Genomic DNA, 26,426 nt, shown 5'->3' on the forward strand with positions numbered 1-26,426 from the left:
TTTAAATGTTATTTTCAATTTTTCTGACCCTTAGGGTTTATGCGGTTGTGTTCTCTGTTTAACGTTCTAACTTAATTCTAAACTCTCTTCAACACATATTCTCATCATTGTTATAGCTGAACCAATATAATCTCTTTCGTCTACCGTCGTCATCACAATGTTGCCATTCACCCATCTTAAATTATTTGGCATGTTAGGTGATTTTTAATTTCTTTGCTAAGATATTAACTGTTAATACAAATCAAACCCAATAAAAGAAAAATAAAAAGGTAGTAGACTAATATAGCATGAAATTTTATAGAAATTAGATCTCTTTTCAAAGATGCCTAACTTGTCGGGCATCATTGGATGTAATCACAAGAACATTAAACAAACTAGTGGTACACATTGTCAATAGTAGGAGAAATGTTATAAGATTCTAAGCATCATAAGCATAATCTGATGTCAAATATAAAATAGAGATCATTAGGCAGCCATCCTAATATACTGAGGGAGAAAGGGAAGAGGAAGGAGAGAAGAGAAATTGGCTTTCAAGATTTGGGGAAAGAGGGAAGCTTTGAAAACTTAAAAAAAGTAATTGAATTTTAGGGTTTAAATTAATGAGGCCAAGTGGCATAATCTTATTAGTCGATGATTCCACATTAAATTTTTATGTGGAACTTCCGTTGCATTCTAGAATTCCTTCATCATTTGAGCTATGAAATGTAGTGCTTATTTGATATGGTTTATGGTTATAAGTGTTTATTTAATTCCATAAACTCTTTTTATATATTTTTTTGTTGTTTAGTTATTTTTCATTAGAACTTTTGAACATTAAATAAATTATTTTACCTCTATTAGCAAAAATTTAAATTTTGTACTTTTGAGAGTAGATGTTGAAGAGATTTTTAGATTGTTAAAGTGTCTAATTTTTTTTTTCTTATTTGACAATGTTATTTCATTCATTTCATAACATAATTTTTAAATAAACTCATGTTTTAAAATAGTTTTATAATTTTTAATAAAGTTTTTCATTTGCAACTAAACAACTAACTTTTTTTGATAAAAACTATATTTGTAAAAATTTTACTAATTTTTTTTTAAATGACCTCATTTGAAAAGTTATATTAAATGGAACCGTAAGTTTATTGGAAAAGCCTCGTCTTCTATCTGTTTATACTGGGATCTTGTTACTCACCCTTGTTATTTGCTGGCATTTTGTGATGGCAAAGAATGGCTCACTTTTTGTTTCACAATTTTATGTTTTCTTTGCCCATAACTTCTTCTCTAGCTTCAATATGGCTGTACTTGTAACAATTGTATTAGGGCGTTAATTTGATTATCTTTCAGACAAAGCTAAAGCAACGCTTAAGCTACTTATTCTGTATAGTGTACGGGTATCATAATGCATTTGATGGTCAAAACCGATGTGTTTACATTTCCAACTTTCTGGTAAATCTTGGCTGTACCTGTACCCAGTTGAATCCTAAGACTGAAAAGTGAAAAAATTAAACAGAGATTTACAGCTGCTCTGCCAATTTCTTAAGAAAACAATCTAGAGTTTCAGATTCTAAACTATTGGCTCATTTACGGTCTCTGCACTTATTTGCAGCGTAAATTTTGCAGTTTTCCTCATGTAAGTTGCCACAGAAAATCTCCAAATGTTCCGTGCAATTAATCCAATACTGATTCAGCCATCACATTCCTTCATGCTTCAGTATTTCTTCTTATCCAATTGTCTGCCCAGGAGATCCATGGCTCCTGTGGTAGGTAGTCATACTTCACGAGCCTTGTTCTCAGGGAGGAGCTGATATGCAACAAATATTTCCAAAATCATCCACAACAAGGGGGTTGTAGAACTAGGGATTGCATATGCAGCTGCTGGAACTGTTCTTCTACTTTCTCATAATTTACATCAGATGCACATCCACGCCACTTCATTTCGCCAATTAGCAAACCAAGTTTCTCATAAATCTCTTCACATTTTGGATGATCCTTATCCCGAACGAGAAATGTATGTACCTTATCATTTACCTCAATCCAGCTGCAACCTGGCTCTTTTCTCACCTTATTCTGCCTCATCAACCTCCTCGTATACGAAAGCTTGTCCCACATTCCCGCATCAGCATAAATATTTGATAAAAGAATATAAGTGGAAGAGTCTTGTGGGTCCAGTTGCAAAAGAGAACTGGCTGCTTCTTCTGCAACCTCAACATTCCCATGGATTTTGCAAATGCTAAGCAGAGTTCTCCAAATAACATCATCAGCTTCAAAAGGCATCTCTTGGATAAGCTTCAAAGCCTTGTTAAGTTGGCCCGACCTTCCTAATATATCCACCATACATGAATAATGCTCCAACTGAGGGTGTAAACTATAATCACTAAGCATTACATTGAAGTAATGCAACCCTTTTTCAACAAGCCCGATGTGCGCACAAGCTCGGAGCACTGAGATAAAAGTTGCATGATTAGGCTTCACATTCTCAAGTTCCATGTTCTCAAAAACTTTTAGGGCCTCTTCTCCGAGACCATGATGGGCATAGCCACAAATCATGGCGTTCCATGTAACAAAATCCCTCTTTGGCGATTTCTCAAACATTATCCGGGAATCTTGCACGTTTCCACACTTTGAGTACATGTCAACAAGAGTACTGGAGATATATACATCTGATTGCATTTCTTGCTTAATTATTTGTGCATGTAATTGCATTCCAAGTCCGACGGTAGCCAGGTTACCGCAAGTATCAAGAAGTGTTGCATAAGTGAAGTCATCTGGTTTTACACCCATTTTCAACATATAAGAAAAAAATTTATGTGCATCCTCACTTCTTTTTGCGCCCGAGAACCCAGAAATAATTGCATTCCATGACACTACATCTCGTTCTTCTGTTCTTTTAAGAATCTTCTTCGCCTCCTCCACCATTCCACACTTGCAGTACATATCAATAAGAGCACTTCCAACAAACAAGTTCGATCCCATTCCAGATTTAATAATTCTGCTATGGATCTGCATGCCATAATTCAAAGCTTGCTGACCTGCACATGCTTTTAAGACACTGCCATAAGTAAACTCATCAGGCTCAATTATCGCATGGAGCATTGAGATAAAATAGAATAATGTTTCTTCTTCATTCCCATTCTGCGCTTGAACAGCAATAATTGCATTCCAAGACACAGCATCTCTTCTTTCCATTTCATCAAAGACGTGACAGGCTTCAATCACATCTTGGCATTTACCATACATGTCGAGAATGGAGTTTGCTACACAAATATTTGACCAAAGATTACTCTTAATTGCTAACCCATGCACCTGAAGCCCCTCCAAATACCCCGCAATCACTGCACATGCACTAAAAGCCCCAGATAAAGTTATTTCATTGAAACCAAGACCAGATTTCTGCAAGAGCCGAAATAACTGCAAAGCTTCAACACCCTGACCATTTTGTGCATAACCAACGATAATTGCATTGTAAGATTGCAAGCCACAATTAGGCAATGAGTTAAATACCTTTTGAGCATCTGACATATTGTTACATTTTGCATACATATCCAATGTGGCAGTTCCAACAATGACATCCATTTCAAAGTCAGTCTTTAAAGCATGTGCATGCAACTGAGTACCTAACTTTAAATTAGATAATGCCGCACAAGATCTGAGGATGCTAGCATAAGTAGATTGACTAATGCCAACTCCTATCTTTTGCATTATCTTGAACAATTTAAGAGCCTCGATAAATTTATAATTTTGAACACAACCAGCAATCACAGTGTTCCAAGAAACCCAATTCCTTTCAGACATTCTATTAAAAAGTGAAACTGAATCATCCAATTTTTTGCACTTGGCATACATGTCTACCAAAGCACTCCCAGTGACGACATCCTTATCAAAACCCATTTTCATAGCAAAGCAATGAAGCTGAACCCCAAAATCACCGTCCTCCAAAATTGAACACGCTTTCAAGGCAACTGCAAAACTCCTATTATCAACCATCCCACTCAATCTCCCCATCTCCACAAAAACATCAATTGCCTTTGAAAAATCCCCTACGAGCAGATACCCTGATAGCAATGAATTCCACGAGATCACATCTCTTTCAGGCATAGCCTCAAACAAAGTCCTCGCAATACCCATCTCTCCACGAACTGCGTACCCGAAAATCAAAGCATTCCAAGAAACAACATCCCTTTGAGGCATTTTGTCAAACACCTTAAGCGCTGACTTCAAATTGGAGCATTTAATGTACAATTGGATCAAGCAATTGGAGACAAAAATTGTTGGCTTGAACCCAGATACTATCAAGCGAGCATGGGCTTGTTTCCCCGGGTTTTGCGCCCGGTGATGCGTCAATTCTTGGAAAATGCGAGAGAAAGTAATAGTTTTTGGCTTCGTTGTGATTGCTGGTGCTGTTGTTTTTCCTTCTTTTAGCGTAGTGAATGTAGAGAATGAAGCAATGAGAAATGTTTTGCATTGAGGCTTCGATAGGAATCTGATCAGCCATAGGTAATAGGCCATCAAATTTCAGACTCATGCTTTGGCGGGATTCTGAGTTTTTTACCGTTGCTACGCTCGCCGGTTTATTTATTTATTTGTCTTTTATATTTGAATCACCGCTTGGATTATAGAATCCATTCATTCGACCCAAAGAGTTGGACGGTCCAAGCTCCGTAAGAGGGGGAGAAGGTTCAACTTGGAACTCTAAAATGTCTTGTGCTATTGGCACCCCTCAAAAATCTTCATAAACCCCCATCGATTTAGCTACAGTGCGGCCTAATCCGTACTCAAAATTATAAAAAAGGACAATAAAAACAGAAGATTAAATAAAAGGAAAATCACTTTATTTGTCATATTAACTCTCAAGTTCGGCGGATTATCATTCCCTTTTAAGGGTCGCCATCGTTCGCACTAGATTCCCCAAGGTGTTGCATCTCCGGAAGGAAAATTCTGAAGCCAACAACGTTTTCACCGATTTGGAAATTCTAGAAATATCAGAATGTTGTAAGTTGCAGAAATTAATACCGTCCTCGCGGTATTTCAAGAAACTGAGGACTCTGGAAGTATCCAAGTGTGACGGGTTGAAACATTTGGCGACACCCTCTACATCACAGGGTCTGGTGAATCTTGCAAGAATGAATATGACTGATTGCAAAATGATAGAAGAAGTCATACAATTACAGGTTGGAGAAGAAGCTATGAACGATTGTATCATTTTCAGGCAACTGGAGTACTTGGGACTAAATTGTTTGCCAAGCCTGACAGGCTTTTATTCGGGTAATTGCACTCTTGAATTCCCGTCCTTGGAACAAGTACTTGTGAGGCAGTGCCCAAAGATGATGATTTTCTCTCCAGGAGTCTTAGGCACACTGAAGCTAAACAAAGTGCAACTCACTGAAGCAGATGATCAAGGATGCTGGGAAGGCAACCTCAATGACACCGTACAGAAATTGTTCAGTGAAATGGTGGGTATTAATTAAATATTCTCTGCTTCGTGGAGTTTCGTTTTTTTTATTGATTCTTAAATTTGTTACGCTGTGCATGCTCTCACACAAGTAATTACAAATGGTGCAGGGTTCTGAGGACGAAGATAGAGACCTTCGTTCATGAGTCATGTACAACGAAGATGTTGTCTGGAATCAGACTAGTCTTTTATACGTGATGATCCACACAGCTCATTTTCCTTACAATCTGGAATCAGGGCTGTCCGCTATGCATGATTCAACTCGGCTGATTTTCTTTCAATTGAATAATTTGTCCTGGATTCATTTGATGCATTCTCTGCTCAAGGACTGTATATGTTGATGCAAAATACAATCTATACATACATTACCATCTACAAGTAGATGCTGAGTTTGAACCTCTGTATTATTTGTTCAATTGGTACCGTAAGCATTTGATTTCTAGTCTGTTTTGATTATGGATCAGTATTTAAAGAAAATAGTACAATACATATTGTTCATACTACTTGTGTGGCATCGTTAGATATGAGTAAAAAAATATTTTTTTACGAGTAAGATTAAAAACTATGCTGATGATGGTTAAAAAGCATTAATCAGTGAAGTGAAGCCAAAGGTCCAATCCAAATATCACTCGTAAATAGTTGAAAGTAGTTGCGAGAGAGTGTTTTCAGGGAGTCTCACACACGCCAAGTTACAGAGATTACAATAAAGACAAGATGATGCTCAAGAATTTGTCCTGTTTCTATTAAAGATCAGAACGTGCAGATTTCTAAAGAAGGTTGAGCTGCTCAATTGATGAAGGCTTTTTATTATTGTTTTCTTGGGAATAATTTATTTCTCCAGTTTCAGTTTTTCGATTTGTTTATTGCATTATCTGCTCAAGGACAAGTTTGCTTGCAAAATACAATTTATTTATAAATTATTTAGAATTAAATGGTGTCTTTAAATTCATGCAACCGTTCAATTTTTGTATTTCTGGTCTGTTTTAATTGAAGATCTTAAGACTAAATACGATTAAACAATGAATCGCGATCGAATGTCTCTCTCTCTATTAGGGCTTCTCTAATGTTGCAGCAGTTGCACTTTCTGTAATTTTTTAAATACTATACGGAGAGGATGAACTTGAGATCCTAACTTCGTACTCTATTAGCTTAAGATGATCAATAAAAATCTAACAATATTAAAGACAAGGTTTTTTTTTTTTTTTTGGTGAAAATTAAAGAACGACAAGTTTCTTATTGTCATTTAATGACAATAATAAGTATTATTATACCTTTTACAATACATTTTATTTCAGGATATTTCAGTTATTTTAACACACTATCAGGGGCTATGTCCCAAAATCACATCTCAGTAATCTATCATTGCACTTGTGAAACAAACAATATTAATAACAGAAAAAACGAAACGCCTGAAATTTGGAGCAATTACACAATAATCAAAAGTGACGTTCAACTTCAGCCTTGAAAGCTCACTAAAAATATGAGGCTCTCTCGGTTCTCATGCTCCCAAGAAAATATTAATTTGCAAATATGAAGACACGTTTTGAGTTTGAAAAGAAAAATTCCAATAAAAAGGAACGGAAGAATCCCAAAAGAATCTCACCGATTCAGCATTTACAACAACATTACGCAGTGCAAAAGATAACAATATTGCACAGCACAAGTCCTTAGCTGTAACAGAGGTTTGCTGATATTTGCTCAACGGAAATACCCCAAGTAAACCCACCTGTGGTCCTAAATTCCTACAAAAGCCTATATTGTGCACTCATAAATACAGAACTCTCTACCACCCAGAAGCAACAGCGAAGGAGGTCGGTCCCTCCGTTCTCCGAGCATAGCACGCTCCTTTTAACCCATTTCACTTCAACCCGAAACAATGCCCAGCAGTTCGGAAATTTCCATCCGGAATGCAAGGCCCTTTTACCTTGCAAGTAAGATTTTAACCTTCCTGTCTTTGCAATTTAGCCCAGCAAATCTTTGAACAAGTTGGGGTTCGGACTGGTTGGGGTCACACCCATCTGCCTTACAAGAGAATCCTTCTCCAAAGAATCTTTAGTATTTGGACCTTTACTAACTTGGGTTGAGTGTGCAGTTGGCGTACCTCCAAGAGCATTATTGGTAGTTGAATTTGACAACCCAGATAAAAGATCGAGATCATTCTTATTGGTGGGCACAGGATTCACAATACCAGAACTCGGTCCACTACCAGCTGTCTCTGCATGTAGTCCCATAATATCAGAATCTTTATTAGCACCAGCTGCACCATGGTTCGAATTTGAAGGAACTTGTGGCGAGTCAAGAAGCCCTTCTAATTGCTTGAAAGGATCAATAGATGGCGATCTACTAAGAACGGCTGGTTCACCCAAATCAAGCAAGTCTGGTGGTGGCTGAACAATTGTCTTCTCTGCCACAGTTTTATCTGATGCTTTTGATGCCTGAGGCTTCTCTATCACATGGCTGCTTGCCTTTCCAGCCCTGTGGCTAGTTGTAGATGCCCTCCTCTCAGTTTTTGATGAACCACCAAATAATGATGCTGCAAGCTTCTGCTTCTCTAGAGGAATTTCAGCATCCGGCTTCCTTGAATCATAAGCGGTGTCACGCACTTTCGAGTATATGGTGTCACGTGCTGCATCTACTTTTGTGACCCCATTCACTGTTTTCTCGGATGTTGAAGTTGAGGTAGATGTTTCAGAGGGGGTGTATGTTGGCCTACCCCACTTCTTTTGAACCCCATCAAGTCGTAGCCTAAGGTCTGATGGATCAGCACTAGACACAGACGGCACAGATGCTACATTCTGGGTCACCCTAGGATAGGATGGCTCGGGCACCGGAGCAAGTTCAGTAGCTGATGCAAGCGAAACTGGCGGCCTGGATGGCACAGAAGGTTTTGGAAGCTCATATGCCTCGAACCTAAGACCATGTATTGAAGCTTCATGCTGGTCCTGGCTCCTAAAATTGCTAACACTAAGCATCCCAGAACGTTCATTCTCCGGAATATAGGGTTGAGCCCCTTTCTCCAAAGCCTGCTCAACATAACCGTTGAGGAATGAAAGATTTTTATCAATCTGCAAAAAGAAATTACAATATCATTACCCAAAGAAATGATATGGCTCAATCACATACGAAAGAAGACCACAAGTCTAGAAAAAGCAGAGTACAAAGCTGAACAAGTTTGTATTCTCTCCAACCATTGAAAATACATGCTGTTCCAACGGTAGAAGATTCAATTACAGAGGCATTTCCAAGACAAACTAGAGAAGCAACAACACAGGCCTTAAAGCCTTTTTTTTTTGGGTGTAAATTACCAGATATTGATCCATCATAATAACATAGAAAAACACCCAAAATTTAATAAAGCGAAGGCAAGACACATGAAGCAAGAACAATAGCCTAGTCAAACCAAGCAGAATTACAATTAGAACTGAGGCTGATAATCACGCTGCAGAGGACTCATGTAGCAACATCTATCCATGGTTCAGGAAGTTTGACCGACTGTGTAGCTCAGAAAGTTCAGATCAAAGCCATAATGGATGCTAACAAATCGGAAAACCTCATATATGTAATTAATACTTCCAAGAGAACTTAAAACTTTTGGAAAATATCCGATACTTTTTTTTTTTCAATTTGTAAGATGGGGGGTGGTCAAAGCCAAAATTCGCAATTTTGCAAAGCAGTCTACTTTATCAAGAACAGACATTGAAAAAACCCATATTCAAGTATAATATCATGACTGAAGATGTTCAGTCCATTTCACCTAATGACAATCGTCTTCATAAGAAGAAGATAACAATGATGATCACAATCGCAACCACTACGATGATAAGAGGGGAGAAAGGAAATACAGAAATAACACATCTATCAAGACTAGCAAATACAAAATATTTAAAACACAAAGGTCCCAAGAACACTACTAAAAGAAATAAATAAAGTTCTGCACTTATCGATGACCTCAATGTCTTCGCAACTCGCATCTGCAGGCATAATAATCTCAACAGCATAAGCATCTAAGCCAGTGACAGCTTCAAGTTCATATGCACGTTGCTGCAAGTCTGTAGAGTGGGAAGCTGATAATTCCTCAATCAAAGACTGACACTGCACCAAGCAAGGAATAATATTCAGATTCTACAATTAAAATTCTGGCAATACTGACATTAATACACATACATCAAAAGCCAGGAAGCATATGATCTAGAGAGATAATATCATGAGCAGCCAAGCTACAATAACTGTAAATATGCTAAAAATGAGATAGATACAAGCAACCGCGGATATTGCTTGGGTAGGACAAAGAAGACAGATATTTTGTCATTTCTTTAAGTTTCATGAAATATCAACACCTGATAGAAGACATGTAAGGAACTTAAGCTGAAGTTGATTTGTATTATATTTTTTCTATCATGTTTCGAGGGAATGTTGATAGATCTTCATTTCAGGCCAAAGCACTCACGCAGTAGTTCTTCCTTCATGCCGTGAGCTTAAAAAAAAAAGACAGTTATTGTGGGACAACGCAGTAGTGTTTTACCATTCAGCTAAATTCCAATGTGATGCAAAATACCCCAAAACATAAGGTTGGACCACAATTTGCATTGCCATAGGTATCATTAAAATAGTTGAGAGGAGAAAACCTACCTCAGGCAACATATCCACTTTCCTCCCAGCAGCTATTTCAAATGCATATATTTTCATGAGTGCGGTAATTGCATATGCCTTCAAGATAAGCAAAGGGTTATGTCAAATACAGGACTTCAAGATAAAAAGGCACACACATGATAAATTCATCTCAGTAGCTTATATTTCCTTACCACGAGCTATCACCAACAAACAGTTAATAGGAAATCAGCTAAGTTTTATCATTTATTTATTTATTGTATTATATGTGATACAAAAAACAGCAAAGTATAATAGCCTGATTCCATCTTAAGTGCATAAGAGTGATTTATGTTTTAGCAGAGTAAAACCAGGTAAACTTTTAAACGATCACCCAAATGAGTTCTTTGACCCCCATCACAAACAATCAGTTTTAGCAAACAATTCAAAAACAGACATAAACAAACAACAGAGATGCTTATCAACTTCGTAAGGAATTACAGCTGTAGCTGATGGGTACATGTATGAGAAATGAAATAAGTAGAAAAACATTTCAACTGTGAGAAATAGCTAAATTTAAAGCACACCATAATTGCTATCATATATGAAGCTCTGAATGGTAAAGCCTTAGCTATAAAAATGAAATACACACCAAAGATTTAAAAGGATCCAGCCAGCATGAATGAATTGTAGCCACTACAGAATAAGCTTTCTTAAAGATTACTGATACCTTAATGGTTTCATCATTTGAATATGCCTCTGCCACATCACAGAGTTTTCCCGTAATATAGGAAGCAGAAACCTTTCCATCAGCAGTGCCGTACTCCCCTAAGACCCAGCATATAACCTGTAACATAGTAAACAGAAGGATTGCCTTTTGCTTCTTTTTCAAAGATCAAAGAAAAGGTAAAGTATGTAGGACAGGACGTACTTGAAGAAATACAGAGGGAAGCTTGGGTTCTCCAATGATACGCAAATATGATTCCACCTACCCAAAAAAATTAATTGCCATTCAATAAACAGAAACAAGAATCAGAAAAAGATAAAGACTAGATAATATATGCTATCGATCCATTCTAACAAGTGACTCCATAATCCAAAGATCCATGTCTGCTTCTAAGGAGTATAAATAATTTAAGGAAGCAAAGAATGTATGTATAAATGTAAGTACATGTGTATAACCAAGCAAAACTACAAAAGAAACATACAGCAGATGATCTCAGCTGACTATCTGCATTATCATCATCCTCCCCGAACCCTTCGGCTATCAACCGCATCAAGTTATGAGCCACCTTGATGTTGACCAGGTCTCCCGCATGCTCAAACACCTTATTCATGGTCTGTGGAATAAAAACATCAGGCCTGGCTAACTCTGAACGAACACTCAAATGATTAAGTACTAATGTCATAGAATAAGTAATCTAAAAAAAGCCAACATTAAAATTACCTGGATAAACCAGTGATTACTTGGAGCGAACTGTTCTGCAAGCTCCACACACCGAGATGCTATTTCAGTTTTGTAATGATTATCATTAATGCTAATCATGTAATCAATCATTCGGTCAACAATCACTTCTACATTGGAGGACTTGGTCATTTTATAAAGTAATTCAAAGGTTTTTCGCTTTAGAGTATCATCTGGGTCCTGTGACATGCAAAAGAAAGTTAAAAAGAAGCACATCTAAATATGAAAGGAAAAGTTGCACAATTCGTTCAGGAGTTTCATTCCCTTTCCACTCTCTAATATGACAAAATTTCATAGCCGAACAAGAAGTTGCAATACATCTCCCAACCCCATCAGGCAATATACATACAAATTCAACTGCTGCCAAAATGAATATACACTCAAATATATATACATCAATTCAATCAATGAGAAAAATCCATGAATGATCTCTCCAAAACTCCCTTCCCAAGTAAATACACATTAATGAATAGGCCAGACGATCTCTTATTTTCTCCTCCACCCTTTCTCTCCACAGTTCTAAATTTCTTTCTCAAGGAAACAGCCTATATCCTAGATGCCACAAGGTCAAGAGACATCACATAATTGATTTATTTTTTTGGAAGAGGGCAAGCTTACCCCCCTGACTTAAGCGAATGAAAAGAAGGAAGAGGACCATTAACAATTCCAACATGTAAATCTTTTTTTTTTTTTTTGAAATAGATTGCTGAACAACATGTAAATCTATTTTATTTATTTATTTATTTTGGAAGAGGACTATATGTAAATCTACATTCCCATCAGCTGAATGAAAAGAAGGAAGAAAACAGGACCAAACTGACATGGACCATTATAGTGACATAAACGAAACTGACTTAAGCAAAAGAGAAGGAAGAAAACAGGAAAAGAAACATGGACCATTAACAACTCCAACAGTTTTACAACCCAAACAACAGTAATCTCATGAGCATTTGAAAGAATAATCTCCCTCACCTCTAAGCAATCAATAACCGCCAACTGGTGTTGTTCAGCAATCTCCGGACTTGTCTTTATCAGTCGACCAAGAGCATCAATACCCATATATTTTAGATTATGACTATCACTCTGCCAACAAGTTTGCAATATTACAAATGCAAGTCATTCCAAAAGTAGCTAAATTAGATTGAAGAATCATCATGCACAAAGTTCTACGAGCAAACCTTCAAAAATCTGGCAATTACATCAGCTGCAGATTCTATTAACTTAGGATTTGCATATATTGAGGAAACACAGCATATGCACTCATATAGAACAGCGTTTCCTATATTACTCGAGGAATCACACTTCCTGAATATGTCACCTACAACAGTATACATGTTCTCACTCGCTTGCTTGTCCCCACTTCCCAGCAATGCCAAAATTTTCAACAACCTGATCTGCATAATTGAACTATGAATTGAATTAACCAGCAAAAAAGAATATAGTAAATTGATAAATACTGGTGAATGCAAAAATAGAACTATTGGTGATATATATTCTTTTCCATAGCTGAAATTTTCTTTCGCTAAAAATGTTTTTTAATATCGTCCAAAATTAAATAGCCATCCATATATCTTCATTTTAAAAAAAAAAAAAAAAATTCGTGTATGCTAAGAAGGGAAGTGAACATCTATTAATAAGAATGTTATCTGAATAGAATTTTCCAGTAGAAAGCCATTATACCGACAGCCCAAAAGATAGGTACCATTTAAATTCAATGTTATAAACAATATACATTGTTTTCCAAGAAGAATCAAAACCAAGCAAAAGTGGGAAAGAATAAGATCAAATATGCAACATACCTGAATGAACGGAGCTGGCATCTGATGATAATCATAACTCTTAGGCAATCTACGTTCCGCTACTTGCTTAAGAATGCTCACAAAGCTGATTACTAAATCCTTATAAGAATTAACATCTACCGTTATCAGATCAAAAAGAGGGCACAGTGTTGCACCCATCACCCCAGGGTCATTATCACAAAGCCTCTGCAACAAATGAAACCACACTTACAAATTACATAGAGTTTCAGATACCCCACGAGCAGAAAAGCTATCATGTACTAACAGGTTAAAAACAGCTAAAATCATACACTATGTAAAAGTTCGGGATTGGAGTGCTGTAGATTTTTAACGATAAGTGAGTGGGTGATCAGAAAACATTAGCTGCCAAATAAAAGTGGTGGTTACTGCTTATCAAGTTTTTCTTTGAAAATTAAGCAGAGGCAGAACAATTACAAAAAAGTTCTAAATCAGGATTAACTCATTGTCATCATTAAGAACATCCACATTTGAATACTGTACTTAAAATAATAAGTATGTCGTTCACAAAAAGGTCACGGGCACCCACCTTTCGAAAATTGGAAACGAGATGCTGAACTGAAGAAGGAGACTTCTGATAAAACCTATGAAGGGCCATGATAGCTTTCCTCCTGACAGCCTCTTTGGAATGACCCAAAAGCTCAACAACCTGCGGCAAAACCGCAGGGATGGTCTCTTCATTAATCAACTTACAAACAGCATTAAGCGCGGCGCAAACGATCAAATAGTTATCGGATTTGAGGTCCTTCTGAATGGTATTAACAATCAAGATGATCAAATCATGATCCTCGTTCAAGAACAGAGTGACGGCCAAATACCCAGTTCGTTTAAGGACCAAATTGTCATCGTGGGTCATCTTGACGGCGTGGATGTAGCCAAAGGAGGCGTCGTGGCCGAGCATCTCGACGTAGACGAGACGAATGATATACTCTTTCATCTTGCGCTTGGGGATGTCCGGTTCGGAGATGCGGCGCTTGAGAGTCTCGATCTCGTTGAGGACAATTCGGTCTTCTTCGGCTTTGGATCGGGCTTCGCCGATTGATTTGACGAGGTCGAGGAACTCCTTTGATTGACCGAACCCGCCTTGGGAGCCCATTGCGAGCTCCCTTCCTATTGTCTTCAATTGCTCCAGCTTTGCCTGTTGCTTTGATCAATTATTTTTCCAGCTTCAAAATTAGTAATAGTACTCAAAGTTAGTTGCTCTTGTGGGAGTGAATTGTGTAATGACTAATGAGGGTTTTCTTTTGATTGTGCTGATGTCGAGCTGAGTGTACGTGGAAGAAGAATTTAGATCTGAAATATTTGTGTGATTGTGGAGAGAGGTTTCTGTTTTTGCACGTTGTTTTGTTAAACAAGAAAATGAGACAACAGTAAGTTGGTTTTGTTGGTGGGTTCTATGATGCCACTCATTTTCTTGTTTGTTAACGAAGTTTTTTTTTTTTTTTTGCCCCCAAGAGTTTTTGAAATAAGAGATTTTAATATTCGGGTGTGTTTAGTATACTGTATTATATTATATTATTTTAATATACATATATGGTATTATATTGAATTATATTAACATTAAATTATAATGACGTTGTACAACGTTCAATGTAATACTGTATTATATTAATTTTTAATTATATTGTGTTTCATACTGTAATGTATTAATTTCTTTTTTATTAATTTAAATGATATACATTTAGAAAACAATAGTTATTAACATTTTTTATTTATTAAAAAATATATTATTTATTTATTTACTTTTTTTTTAATTTCCTCTTTCTTTTTTTTTCTTTTCTTTAGATACTGCTTCCTCTTTTCACTCCCTCCATCTTCTCCATGTATTTTTCTTCTTCATTCAATTTTGTTCTCTTTTTCTCTTTCTTCATCTTCATTTCATTTTCTTTTTTTCCTCCTTTTCTTCTATTTTCTTTGTCTTCTTCAATTTGTTTTCCTTTTTTCTTTTCCTCTTTTTCTCCTTCTTTCTTCCTCTTCTATGGGCTTTTATCTTCTCCACAGTGAAGACATCTTTTATGGAGAGTGGCTATGGTGTCGCACGACATTGTAAAAGCGTCAGTAATGGCATCGAGCGATGATTGTCAAGTTGATTTGGTGGTGCTGGATTGGAGTTAATTGCGTCCGGTACACCTCCATACTTCAAAAATTATCTCAATACCCTAAAATATGTTTTTGCCAAAATTTTCATCAATACCCTTTAAAAACTGATAGGAAATTACTAAGCTATCCTCATTTTAAAATATTTTAACTCAACGGACAGCACCTCTCCCCCCTCTACTGAAGCAAACAAACACTCATCTGCTGCAATTCCCTCCATTATCAAACTCAAACAAACAAACACTGCAATTCCCTCACCGGCATCACCTCTGCAATTCCCTCACCGGCATCACCTCTACCGAAACAAATATTCATTCTCCATACATGGTAAATCGAACTTCAACACGAGCAAACTAAGTTTGAGAAGGGGAAGCTGCCACAACTGAGAAAGAGAAGCCTAGTTCATCGCTACATAATCGTCGGCGAGAGCTGATCCTTTACTGTAAAATGGTCATAATTTAACTAGTTGAGATAAGTAATTCTCTATAAATAGTTTTCTTGTTGATATTCAGGGAAAAAAAAACAAAAAGTTAGGGTTTATATAGAAAAAATAGATTAATTAGTTGCGGGTCTCTCATTACATGTTCAAAAATAAATTTCTAGTTGTTTTGCTGTATGCAAATTGTGAAAAATTGATGGATTGTGCTGATTATAATTTTGTCATGTAACACACGATTTGGTCGTGTAAGGTTATGTAGGATTCAAGGTCGTGTATTACACGGCTTTCATGTATTGCACTTACACGACCTTCATGTATTACACGACTTTTTTCACTATTGTTAATTCATTATAATAACTTAGTTGTTTGTGCACTGAAAACTTGCAAAATTCATTGTTTTTTCAGCAAAAGCTTTTGTTGAAGTATGAGATTGTGGTGTGTTTGTTTTGCGTTACCTGGACACACTTGCATGTGGTGAAGATATTCAAACAAATTGTACGCAAGCACATGTCTTTTCTTATCGCAAGCAACTAGCTGAAAGACTTTTCTATGACCAGTCATTACTTTAAGAGAACAACTAACATGTGAGTATTGTTTTTTAAAATAAAGTCATTGCTGGTGGAAATAGTTTGGTTTCTCAATATGAAATTTTATAAGCGATCACTGTCAGTGGTCCTGGGCTGTTAATAGGAAGAATTAACTAAAGTGTTTTTTTTCAACCAGCATTTGATTAAGAGTTGATGTGATGACTCTCTTCCCATGAAGGACGAGGTGAAGGTTGTCTATCCACCGGAACTGTCAAAATTGATCTACGTTCAAAAGTAATGCAGAGCGAGTTTCTAAACTCCATTCCACTAGCTACTTCCTCTAAGAAAAATTCCACATCATCATGGGTTTGAATTGTAACTGGTGGCATATGATCAGATGTCTTAAGTTTGAACTTCATTGTGATTTCAAATTCCGAAGTATCTATATCAATAACTTCAGCTATCTTCTCCACCAATTCGGCATATGTTGTTGATCGTGGTATCATTATCCCTTTAGCCTTGAAACATTTGAACTTATACTCGTCATTTTGCTCAATCCATTCACTATTGAAGAGAATAAGCACACGTACCAAAACCATATTTGATGATACAATAAAAACAATAATATCAAATTTCATATACAAGTAAGTACACAACCTACGCGACTATAATACTTACACGACTTACACGACTATATTTCTTACATGACCTACACGACTTACACGACCTACATGACTAACTATATGACGTACATGGTATCAAAAGAATGCACGACGCGAAACATTTTCGCCATAAATTAGTTATATTGCTGAAAAAAATAATTAAACAACCTACATTGCATATATTTCTACATATAAGAAAAAATGGTGAAAATAAAACATTGTAATGCGAGGAAAATTTCTAAATTTTCTTAAAAATTAAAAAATTTAAAACCCAACAACATTAACATACCTTATTGGGTTGTTTAATAAGCAATGCATCTTTAAAGAAAGAGTGGGTGTTAAAGAAATGAATACATAATTGTATTTGTGTAAGAAGTTATGAGATATTTTGAGAGATTCTAAGAGATTTTGAAAGAATCGACAGCAAAAATGGAGTTGGGTGAAAGAAATGAGGAAAGGAATATGAAGACAATTCATTGAGTGAATTTGATGCATTCATTAAGGGTATTTCCGATTTTACTCACATTTGTTAGGGTATCCATGAAAACCAAAAAGGAAGGAGTTATTTAAATAATTTTAAAACTATTAAAGGGTATTTAATTAAAAAACCCCACTGGATTGGGTGATATGAATTTCATCGTGAACATGCTACAAAATTTTATCAATTTTTATTTTCTTGATTTGCTCTAATATGTCCCCCCTCGAATTTGGTTTATGCAGATTTGACCGCATTAGTTTACTAAGTTAATACAATATCACACCAGTTAAATTTAACGCTAAACATGAGTTAGTGTTAAGTTAATAGAAAACAATATTTTAATCTTATGCTGTGCGGGATACCAAACACGCCCTTAGGTTATAACAATATTGCTTGTAGAAAAACCATCTCGTCCTTCAATAGAATTCAAAAGCAAAAAGAGCGACAAGTTTTTGTAGCAATTTATTAATTTGTCCAAAAGGAAAAATAAAAAATGATGTACGGAAAGGCTTAAATCCCATTGGATTCTTAATGAGCCTAAAAATGATACCGGACCAAGCCCAAGCAAGAACACGGGTCCAGGCTAAAACAAGATCGGGCCCAATCATCACACTATATATGAGAAGTAATTAATTTGTTCAGACATTTTAAAGCAACAAATTAAAAACACAGAACACGAAATTTTTTATACCAAACAAACACAAAAGAGCGGTTATTAGAATTTTCTTAGAAAATTAAAAATTAAAAAATAAACGAAACAATTTCCTTTATAACTTTCCCTCGCTTTCCTTCACTTTCTCGCCATTATTTTCTTGTTCTTCTTCTCGAACTTTTACACAAGAGAGAAGATGACGAGTCCGAATACGAAAAATGCACCGGAATCGTATATAGGAAGCTTCATTAGTTTAATTTCTAAGTACGAGATTCGTTACGAAGGCGTCCTTTATCACCTAAACGTCGGTGATTCCACCATTGGCCTAAAAAATGGTGCGTTTTGCTCTCTCCTTCCGTTCTCTATCTATTACGTTCGTATGTGAAGACTATAATTACTTCAAATGTGTATTATCGATTTGACTAGGGTTTGATAACTCTTGTCGTGCGTTTTGTGATTTTTAAGCTGCGCAGTTTTTTATATTTTAATTTTTAGTGAATAAAATGACAGGTTGTTGACAGATATGAAGCCTTTGCCCTAGGTTAGTGATGTTATGTATGCTAATGTTTAAAGTGCTTTTGAGTAAAATTACTTTATGCAGAAGCACTTATAAGTGCTTTTTGGAAAAGCACTACTCAATTTTTCGCCTGTAAGAACTTCAATTAAGTTATTGAAATTCTTAGAAACCACCTCTCATTTGCTTGTGCAAAAGCATTGTAATGATTTGGTAGAAGATGATTTCTCGGGAGGTCTGACGGACATTCTTTTTGATCTTTTATCTTTTGAATGTTGTTGCAGTAAAGTCTTTTGGAACAGAGGGACGAAAGAAAGATGGTCCACAAGTACTGCCATCTGAAAGGGTTTATGAATACATTCTTTTCCGGGGAAGCGACATTAAGGTAAATGCAATTGTGATTGTTTGTTGTTGCATCCATCTGTTTCTTTCTTTTTGTTATTGGGCCAGCTTTTTAGGGTACATGTGCTATGGAGAAGCAGGATGCTGTAATGCGATGTTGTGTTGCTTAGTTCTTGCTTGGGGATGTACATTTTTCTTTTCCTTCATTTTGCTATATTTTCTTGTGTATTCATTGTAGTTCCAGGTAATCGCTGCATGATGATTATTTCACCTTGAGTATGTATGCTGTCATTTTTATGATATAGATATTCATGTTAATGCCATAAAATAAAAAATAAAATAAAAAACTTATGATCAGAGAAGATAAGCACATATAAGTAACTTGGTGGTGTGTACTAATACATTGGTTGTGAAGTATATGTATTAACCCTCATCAATTGTTCTCATTTCAGGATTTGGAAGTCAAGTCCTCTCCACCTCCACAAAAGGAGGAGCAGATTTACCAAGATCCCGCTATCATCCAGGTATAGACATGTAGAAATATCTAAGTAGATGGTTATTACTCCAGGTTGAAGAGTGAAATTTACTTGTTTTTCCCTTTTCCTATTTTGCAGTCACAGTATGCTGGGATATCTACGAATTCTCCATTATTGTCGTCGGTTGCGGGCAAAACTTTGACAGAATCAAGTTCATGGCAGGATACTCCTACTTTGACTAGCAAAGCCAGTGCAGGCTCATTGCTTTCACATCAGCCAGGAACCCAAGTTAGTCAATTTAGTCATCCCCAGGCTGCCCAGAATGCTGCTTCACCATCATTTCCCCTGCCAATTTATTGGCAAGGATACAATGGACCATCAAACAATATATCTCCGACTCCTTTTCAATCTTCATCCACTGTATCTTCGCCTTTGACGAGGCCGAACAGAATCTGGACTTCTGAAACTGACTGTTATCCAGCCTTGGGATCAGTTACTGCATCTGAATCTGCTGCTCATCGGTCGCCATCAATTGCTCCCAGTCATTTAAATCCCAATTTTTCATCTTCTCCTATTCCAGTACAATGTTCTCCAGCTCCTCTTACGCCTTTCCCCGCATCCTTTAAGGGACCTTTTTCATCTACTGCTGCATACATGACAGATAATAATCCAAATACGTCTTCGGTTCCCTCTTCTTGCCCAGACACAAAAGCCACTGAAGCTCAAATTTCAGGCAGAGCTGTCCCTGGTCCGGCTCATTCTGCCCAGACCATGAATTATCCTGCATCATCTTTTCTAGGTTCCGCTTCTGGTCCCTTGCTATCACCATCTCCATCATTGCTAACTCCTGGTCAGTTAGTTACATCTAGACCGCCTGTGCTTTCTTCCACACAGGCAATGTATCCTGATAAGAAGGATATGGCTGCTATGCTGCCATCATCATTTAATTCTCCAGCTGCCATATCTCCTCCAGTAACTCAACTACCATTGTTGCCTTTGCCGACTCCTAATCTACAGGTTGGGATTCTTTTTAGCTGAATTTTTAAATAACTCTGCTCTTGTGACTTGTTCTTATTTGCTCCACATTCATGTGTAATGCCATTCTTCTAAACAGTTGTGCATTTAGCAATTCTATGGTGCTTTTCTGTTTTTTTTAGGCTCTGCAGAAATATGAAATTAGCCATCAAGCTTGGATCTTGTTTAGCCAGTATGCAAATATCTATATCATTTATCTTAATTTTGTATTTCCTAAACTTAAGATAAGTTTACTTGAATCCTTTAATGAAGTGATGATTGTTTGGTAGAGAATCCTTGGAAGTTGAATTTATGAGTGGATGAATATGATAGAGAAGTAAAAAGAAACAGCAATTGTTGGCTTATGGGAGAATTAAATATAAGAACTTCTACCATCCTGTGCAAGCCAAAACCCACCTGAGGCTAAATTTGTCATAGGATGATGAAATTAACTTTGATTATTTTCTATATCTGTATTAGTACTTCTGAGTAATTTTATTTCCTGGCATTTTCTCTTCTCATATGTACGGATGGTTGTAGGGAGAAGTGCTTAAGATTTGCATATTTGACTGAAATTTCTAATTGAAGCTTTTTTCAGTCTCAGTCTCAATACTCTACAACAAAGTTCACTGAAGAATTTGATTTTGAAGCCATGAATGAGAAGTTCAAAAAGGATGAAGTATGGGGTTATCTTGGTAAGGCAAAACAAAGTGGTAAACCAGAGACCATTGAGGATAATACAGCCGATCAGAACTCGAGAGGAAAAGAGGCCGATGGCCTAGTAAAAAATGGTGATCCTAAGGTAGGTTTTGAATTGACCTATAATTGATTGATTTTCTATTTTTTGCAAAGTTCTTTTGGCAATAGATTGTATTGCTGAGGCTATTCTCTACGTAGTTTTAAATGAAGTTAGATGTTTACTTCAAAATAGACTTAGATGTCTGATTTTGTTGCTTTACTATGCAGCCTGCGTATAGAAAGGATGATTTCTTTGACACAATTTCCTGCAATTCACTCAACCGTGGAACAAGGGAGGGACAGAACCATTTCTCGGAGCGAATGAGGCTGGACACTGAGGTTTGCTTATTTTAATATTCTTTTCACATATGAGAAGTGAATACCAAATTGAGCTAAGGCTATTATCTACTCAGATCTTTCATGATTTTCTTCTTATTTCTTTATTCTTTTACAGACTTTTGGCAATTTCCAACAGAGAGCAAATCAAGGTTATGGTGGCTATGTTGCTGGATGGGGAGCAAATTACAGGGGCAGATACGGCAGGGGAAGGAGATATGGTTATGGTGGGAGGGGACATGGCGGTAACATGCATATGTAGTGCCTTGTCCATAAGAATTCTACCTTGCATCTCTGTTTACCTTCTTTTCAACATGGCTTCATGCAGAACTGGTCACAAGGTAAATGACTCAAGTCCTCTTGGGATTTTCCATTGAGATGTTTGGTAAGAAGAATTGGAATGGCCTGTCATGGCTAGTTCATGAATTTTTTTGCCCATGAGCTGGCTTTTCATATTTCCTAATTGAAGGGAACCAAATGAAAGGGGGAAAAAAAAGATAATAATAATCTAATTAGTTTGCTTAGATCAGAGTGTGAATTGTGATGCTAGATTCTCTGTTAATAGGCATCTTAATCCCTACTTCTTGGGTTATGTTCCTTTTTGTGTGTTCATATTGTAACCGTATTAGAAAAATGGTATTAGGCTGCCTTAAGTTGGTCATGATGTACTTTTCGTGCAACTTGATATGAACTTGCATTAACATAGAGTTGCTATTGTGTATTTAGAGAACAATTTGTATTGCATTTCCCATTCGACATTAAAACTGAATGATTCCAAATTTCCAACATCCCGTAGCTTCCCTTTTCAGTATATTAGATTTCGACGGGCCGGCTTTAAAATATAAAAAGAGGAGACCTATTTCAATCGAAGTTAGGTGGTGATAACTCGTAAGCCATTTTATAGAATGATTGGAATTAGAAAGCAGGCATTTAAATAAAAACGTGGATGACAAAAATTATACAAAAGGAAAAGGCTCACTTGATTGAATTACGTGAAGCAATATCCAAATCTTAACTTCTTCTCAGTGGTTTCTACAGTGATAGGAATATGTAACATCAACCTACCAACTCTAGTGGAAAATTATACAAATGAATGTCTTATTTTGTTGAACATTTATCATTTCCACAGAAAACTCATTGTCATTTGCCTACTTTCAAATCCAAAAAGCAACAATAATACCAATAATAATGTACGGCTTTTGAAAGGCCTCGTGTATCATTAGCTAGTGCAGCTGTTTCTTGGTGGAGTTGCTTGCTTTTTCCTCTCTGATCCAACCCATCAGCTACGTAGTTGACAATTATCCACTTATCTATCTGTCTTGTTTACAAAATAAACAAATCAATTCCTCTTTTTCCGCCGCTTATTTCTGAAGTTAAATCTGTGCATGGACTTTTCGACGTTGTTCGACTTGGGTTTTTATTTGGCTACTCACAATGGCTGCAGCCACAATCGAACCGGAGCTTACCAAAACCAAACCTCCTGAGCCAACGAACACGCCATCTTTGACCAAATAGCACTCTCGGTCCAACCAGCCTTTGCCATATGGCTGCTTCCTGCTCATACTCGTGGCAGCGCCTAACAAAATAACAGCAACGCCAAAGCTGATCCTGCTTCATTAATGACCAACTCATAACATTTCTTTATTTTTTCAAATCCCACACCATTTTTCTAACTTTGTGCTATTATTAATTATATTATGCTTTCCATGCGTTGAATCTCAGGTCAGATTAAGAATCTGAGACAGCCCCAGCTGTCCATGTTCTAATGTCGTTCTCTTTGATAACTTGGGCTCCAACAAAACAATTCAAAGATTAATGCCAAAAGAAAAAGAAAAAACAATAAAATTAAATTTAAAAAAAAAAATCACATTTCGTGGCATGCAGGAGTTTTCAGAATCAATCACAAAGCATGAAATAGATGGAACATGACATTTTGGTTTTGTGGGTCCAACGAAAAGTTCTAGCGAGGTGTAATTTCAATGTCAAGAAAATGAACATTTTACTTACCAGGAGAGAACTAGGAGAGCTGTTGCAATTCTGAGTTTTTGAGTTTTGCAATTGTTTCTTTTGTCCCTTGTACAAAAAATTCTGCAGATTAACAAGTTTCCAATAACCTGAGCAACACCTAGACATATCAAAGCTGCAATTCCAAGTTCATGTGCATGGCTTTCTGGTAAATAACACAGCTTCCCATCAAGCTTTAGATCTTTCCTCTGCACAGAAACACAATCAAAGGGGGAAAAACAAATTGGTAACACTACATAACAGAACAGACAATGCGACGATGAAAAGAAAAAGAAACAATATTCATTCACCTTTGCTTTCTTGGCCTCAGCAATAAGACATGAGATGAATGAGACAAGGTCAAGGGAGATGATTATGCAGAGGACGAACACAAAACCATACCGATGATGTTTTTTCTCCATGGAAGGCCTTCGTGTTGGTACCTATGTGGGGTGAAACTGTGGAATTAGGAGAGAAAAAGAAGAAGTCTTGGGACTCACTCAAGGGATTTGGATTGAAGAGGAAAGAAAAGGTGGCGGTCACTTCATATTGGTGCTGGTCATTCTCTTGTTTCGGCTCCTTGCTCTTTGTTGGTGATGGTGTTGGTTGACGTTGAGTGAGTCTTCTAAATAAGTCTTTCATTGCTTTGAAGGAGAGATACCATTCCTATTCCTAACTGAATGTATAGGGTTTTGGAATATAGTTAGTTGAAACTTGTTTTCTCTTTTAAGTCGCTTAAATTCTTGTTGGTCAACTGGGCTAATGGAGTTGGGTTTAGAGGATAAGCTTGATAGAGAGACAACGAGAAAATGATGGCTTTGGAGTTTTTTATTTGCATTTCAGTCCCTTTTTGATGTCAAATCCACTGGCTGGGTTTATTTTATTTTAAGCGTCGGCCTTTTCTGGGGGGAGATTTATTCTACGTTGTGGAACAAGTTGCCACTATGAAAATTAGGGCACATCTTAATTGAACTCAATGTGCTAGAACTTGATTCTTTTTAATTAATTGTAAGATTAAAGCATAATCTGTGCCATTGATCGGTGCTTCCTCTGCTTTTGTTGATGCTTTATCGTTACTTCTTTGAAGCTTCCTTCAAAGATAGTCAGATGGAGAACTTGGAGATTGTATCAATCTGATTTGACACAACAGTAAAAAAGATACCGATCGAGCTTGCATATGAAATGATTCTTCCTCAAATATACTTTATCCTTGGCTTGCTGTCTTCCTTAGTCACCATGGTCCCATTCATGGCAGCTCTATAACTTTTCTCAGGACTTTAATAGCCAATTTTCATATTGTTAAATTCAGATATTATTCTGGCCAAGCTTTAAAGGTTAGTAAGCAAGGAAACACAATTTGAAGCACTGGAGTTAAAGGATCCTTAAGAAGCTTAAATGAATTTATTCCAATTGTACAAATGAAGCCACTCCTGAAAGGCACAAAAACTTTATTCGTTGCTGCTGTTGGAAAGCAAGGACATACAATCAGAACAACACAGGCAGCCAAGGCAATTACTAGTTACTCTTCTTTCCCCTTGAGAACTTCAAGAACAGATTGTGCGGTGCAGTAACAATAGCCTGGCCTGTGACCATAGGACTCACACCTAATACAGCTAGAACAACACTTGTATCTGCCAAATACAGTCGCTCTACATCCCATGTCTCGCCCATCTGGTTCACGACTTATTCCAATGTTTTGATTCTTCAAGCCACTTCTTTTCAACAAACTTGGTGTACTGAGAATACCACGAGCAATAATAGTCACTTGTTCCCTTCCACTCCCTTGTCTCCAAAAATCAATTCCCTGTACAAGCATCAGGTGAAACAAGAGTATCCACGCAAACAGAGAGAACGTCACAACATTGCACCTGATAATCAACCTCAACAATACTCTCATCTCTATGCCTCTCTAAGTCGTACCAACAAAAGCCATCACCAACTGGACTGACCAGAACCTTATCCCCACTCCTTGAATATGCCACAGGTTTCACATAACGATGGCAGTCAATTTCTCCCACTTCAAAGTAGAAAGTTTAGTCCAACAATTCTCCAGTCTATATTCCTTAATAACCCATAAATCCCAAGGCGGCAAAGTATAATCACCATTATCAAACTTGCAAACCAAACACCAATTGTTTGGGGATAAATAGAGTATTGAAAATAAAGCGCCACGTGTCGATGCAAAGGTTATGTAATTATTAGTTATTCTCTGGGGTATCAAACTTACCCCATAAAATTCGGTACCCGAGATACTCGAGATACCAGACCTACACTATAAACTCGGTACTCGAGATACCCGACCTACATTATAAACTCGATACCTGGGGTACACCGAGCAAGGACAAAAAAGTGGGAAAAATGTTCATAAAATATCAAGAGATAGATAGGTTCCAAATCTCAAAAAGATCGGCTGAACACGTGTCAAAAAGTAAGGAATCAGTGAGGAAATCTCGTGCTACAAAAGAGGAGACAGCCGCCTGTCATGCCAGCGAATCTGCCAAAAGTGTGATATTGTGACAGTTGGGACCACCAGCTTTTCCTGCTACACCTGCAAAATTACAACGGAATTGTAGAGGTACGCGGGACCACTCCACTACGCCCAGCACGTGAATACGCCAGAAACTTACTCTCCACGCATATTTTTGAAACTCCTAAGCCGCCATACGCATGAAAATAAGAATATTCCTGACATGACAACAGGGAATGCCACTAAAATAGTGCCAGGTGGCACGGCAACCGGGGTACACCATATAAATACTTAGGTTTGATTTTTATCAAGGAAGGGAACACACTCACCACAAAAAAACTAGGGTTTCTTCAACCTCAAAATCTCCATTACCGAGA

At 36.9% G+C, this 26,426-nt stretch overlaps 5 protein-coding genes across 6 annotated transcripts; 2 read left to right on the forward strand and 3 right to left on the reverse strand.

The window, feature by feature from the left end:
- Positions 1-1,135: 1,135 nt before the first annotated feature.
- On the reverse strand, positions 1,136-4,644 carry LOC102624138 (pentatricopeptide repeat-containing protein At3g02330, mitochondrial). The gene has a single exon (XM_006482401.4). It carries the CDS (start codon positions 4,489-4,491, stop codon positions 1,813-1,815), a length of 2,679 nt encoding a protein of 892 aa, XP_006482464.1. The 5' UTR covers positions 4,492-4,644; the 3' UTR covers positions 1,136-1,812.
- Positions 4,645-4,815: 171 nt separating this feature from the next.
- LOC102624424 (uncharacterized) lies at positions 4,816-5,874 on the forward strand. The gene is made up of 2 exons (XM_006482402.4): positions 4,816-5,435; positions 5,545-5,874. Exons 1-2 carry the CDS (start codon positions 5,106-5,108, stop codon positions 5,578-5,580), a joined length of 366 nt encoding a protein of 121 aa, XP_006482465.1. The 5' UTR covers positions 4,816-5,105; the 3' UTR covers positions 5,581-5,874.
- Positions 5,875-6,989: 1,115 nt separating this feature from the next.
- LOC102624704 (AP-4 complex subunit epsilon) lies at positions 6,990-14,674 on the reverse strand. Its single transcript, XM_006482403.4, has 11 exons — positions 13,833-14,674; positions 13,286-13,471; positions 12,665-12,880; positions 12,459-12,569; positions 11,469-11,666; positions 11,230-11,361; positions 10,953-11,009; positions 10,752-10,868; positions 10,064-10,141; positions 9,383-9,526; positions 6,990-8,499 (listed from the first exon to the last, which is right to left on the reverse strand). The coding sequence occupies exons 1-11, from the start codon at positions 14,397-14,399 to the stop codon at positions 7,396-7,398; spliced, it is 2,910 nt and encodes a 969-aa protein (XP_006482466.1). The 5' UTR covers positions 14,400-14,674; the 3' UTR covers positions 6,990-7,395.
- A 3,495-nt stretch (positions 14,675-18,169) lies between these two features.
- LOC102624993 (decapping 5-like protein) lies at positions 18,170-22,366 on the forward strand. Of its 2 annotated transcripts, none has more exons than XM_006482404.3 (7): positions 18,170-18,493; positions 18,957-19,057; positions 19,467-19,538; positions 19,629-20,507; positions 21,103-21,306; positions 21,471-21,581; positions 21,697-22,366. In XM_006482404.3, the coding sequence occupies exons 1-7, from the start codon at positions 18,355-18,357 to the stop codon at positions 21,838-21,840; spliced, it is 1,650 nt and encodes a 549-aa protein (XP_006482467.1). In that variant the 5' UTR covers positions 18,170-18,354; the 3' UTR covers positions 21,841-22,366. The 2 variants fall into 2 exon arrangements, with proteins under 2 accessions (XP_006482467.1, XP_024956069.1); XM_025100301.2 differs by having other exon boundaries at positions 21,109-21,306.
- Positions 22,367-22,566: 200 nt separating this feature from the next.
- On the reverse strand, positions 22,567-24,873 carry LOC102625276 (protein MODIFYING WALL LIGNIN-1-like). Its single transcript, XM_052443569.1, has 3 exons — positions 23,894-24,873; positions 23,586-23,791; positions 22,567-23,189 (listed from the first exon to the last, which is right to left on the reverse strand). The coding sequence occupies exons 1-3, from the start codon at positions 24,002-24,004 to the stop codon at positions 22,952-22,954; spliced, it is 555 nt and encodes a 184-aa protein (XP_052299529.1). The 5' UTR covers positions 24,005-24,873; the 3' UTR covers positions 22,567-22,951.
- Between the last annotated feature and the right edge of the window lie 1,553 nt (positions 24,874-26,426).

The sequence above is a fragment of the Citrus sinensis genome, chromosome 6, assembly GCF_022201045.2.
Source record: "Citrus sinensis cultivar Valencia sweet orange chromosome 6, DVS_A1.0, whole genome shotgun sequence".
Taxonomy (NCBI): domain Eukaryota; kingdom Viridiplantae; phylum Streptophyta; class Magnoliopsida; order Sapindales; family Rutaceae; genus Citrus; species Citrus sinensis.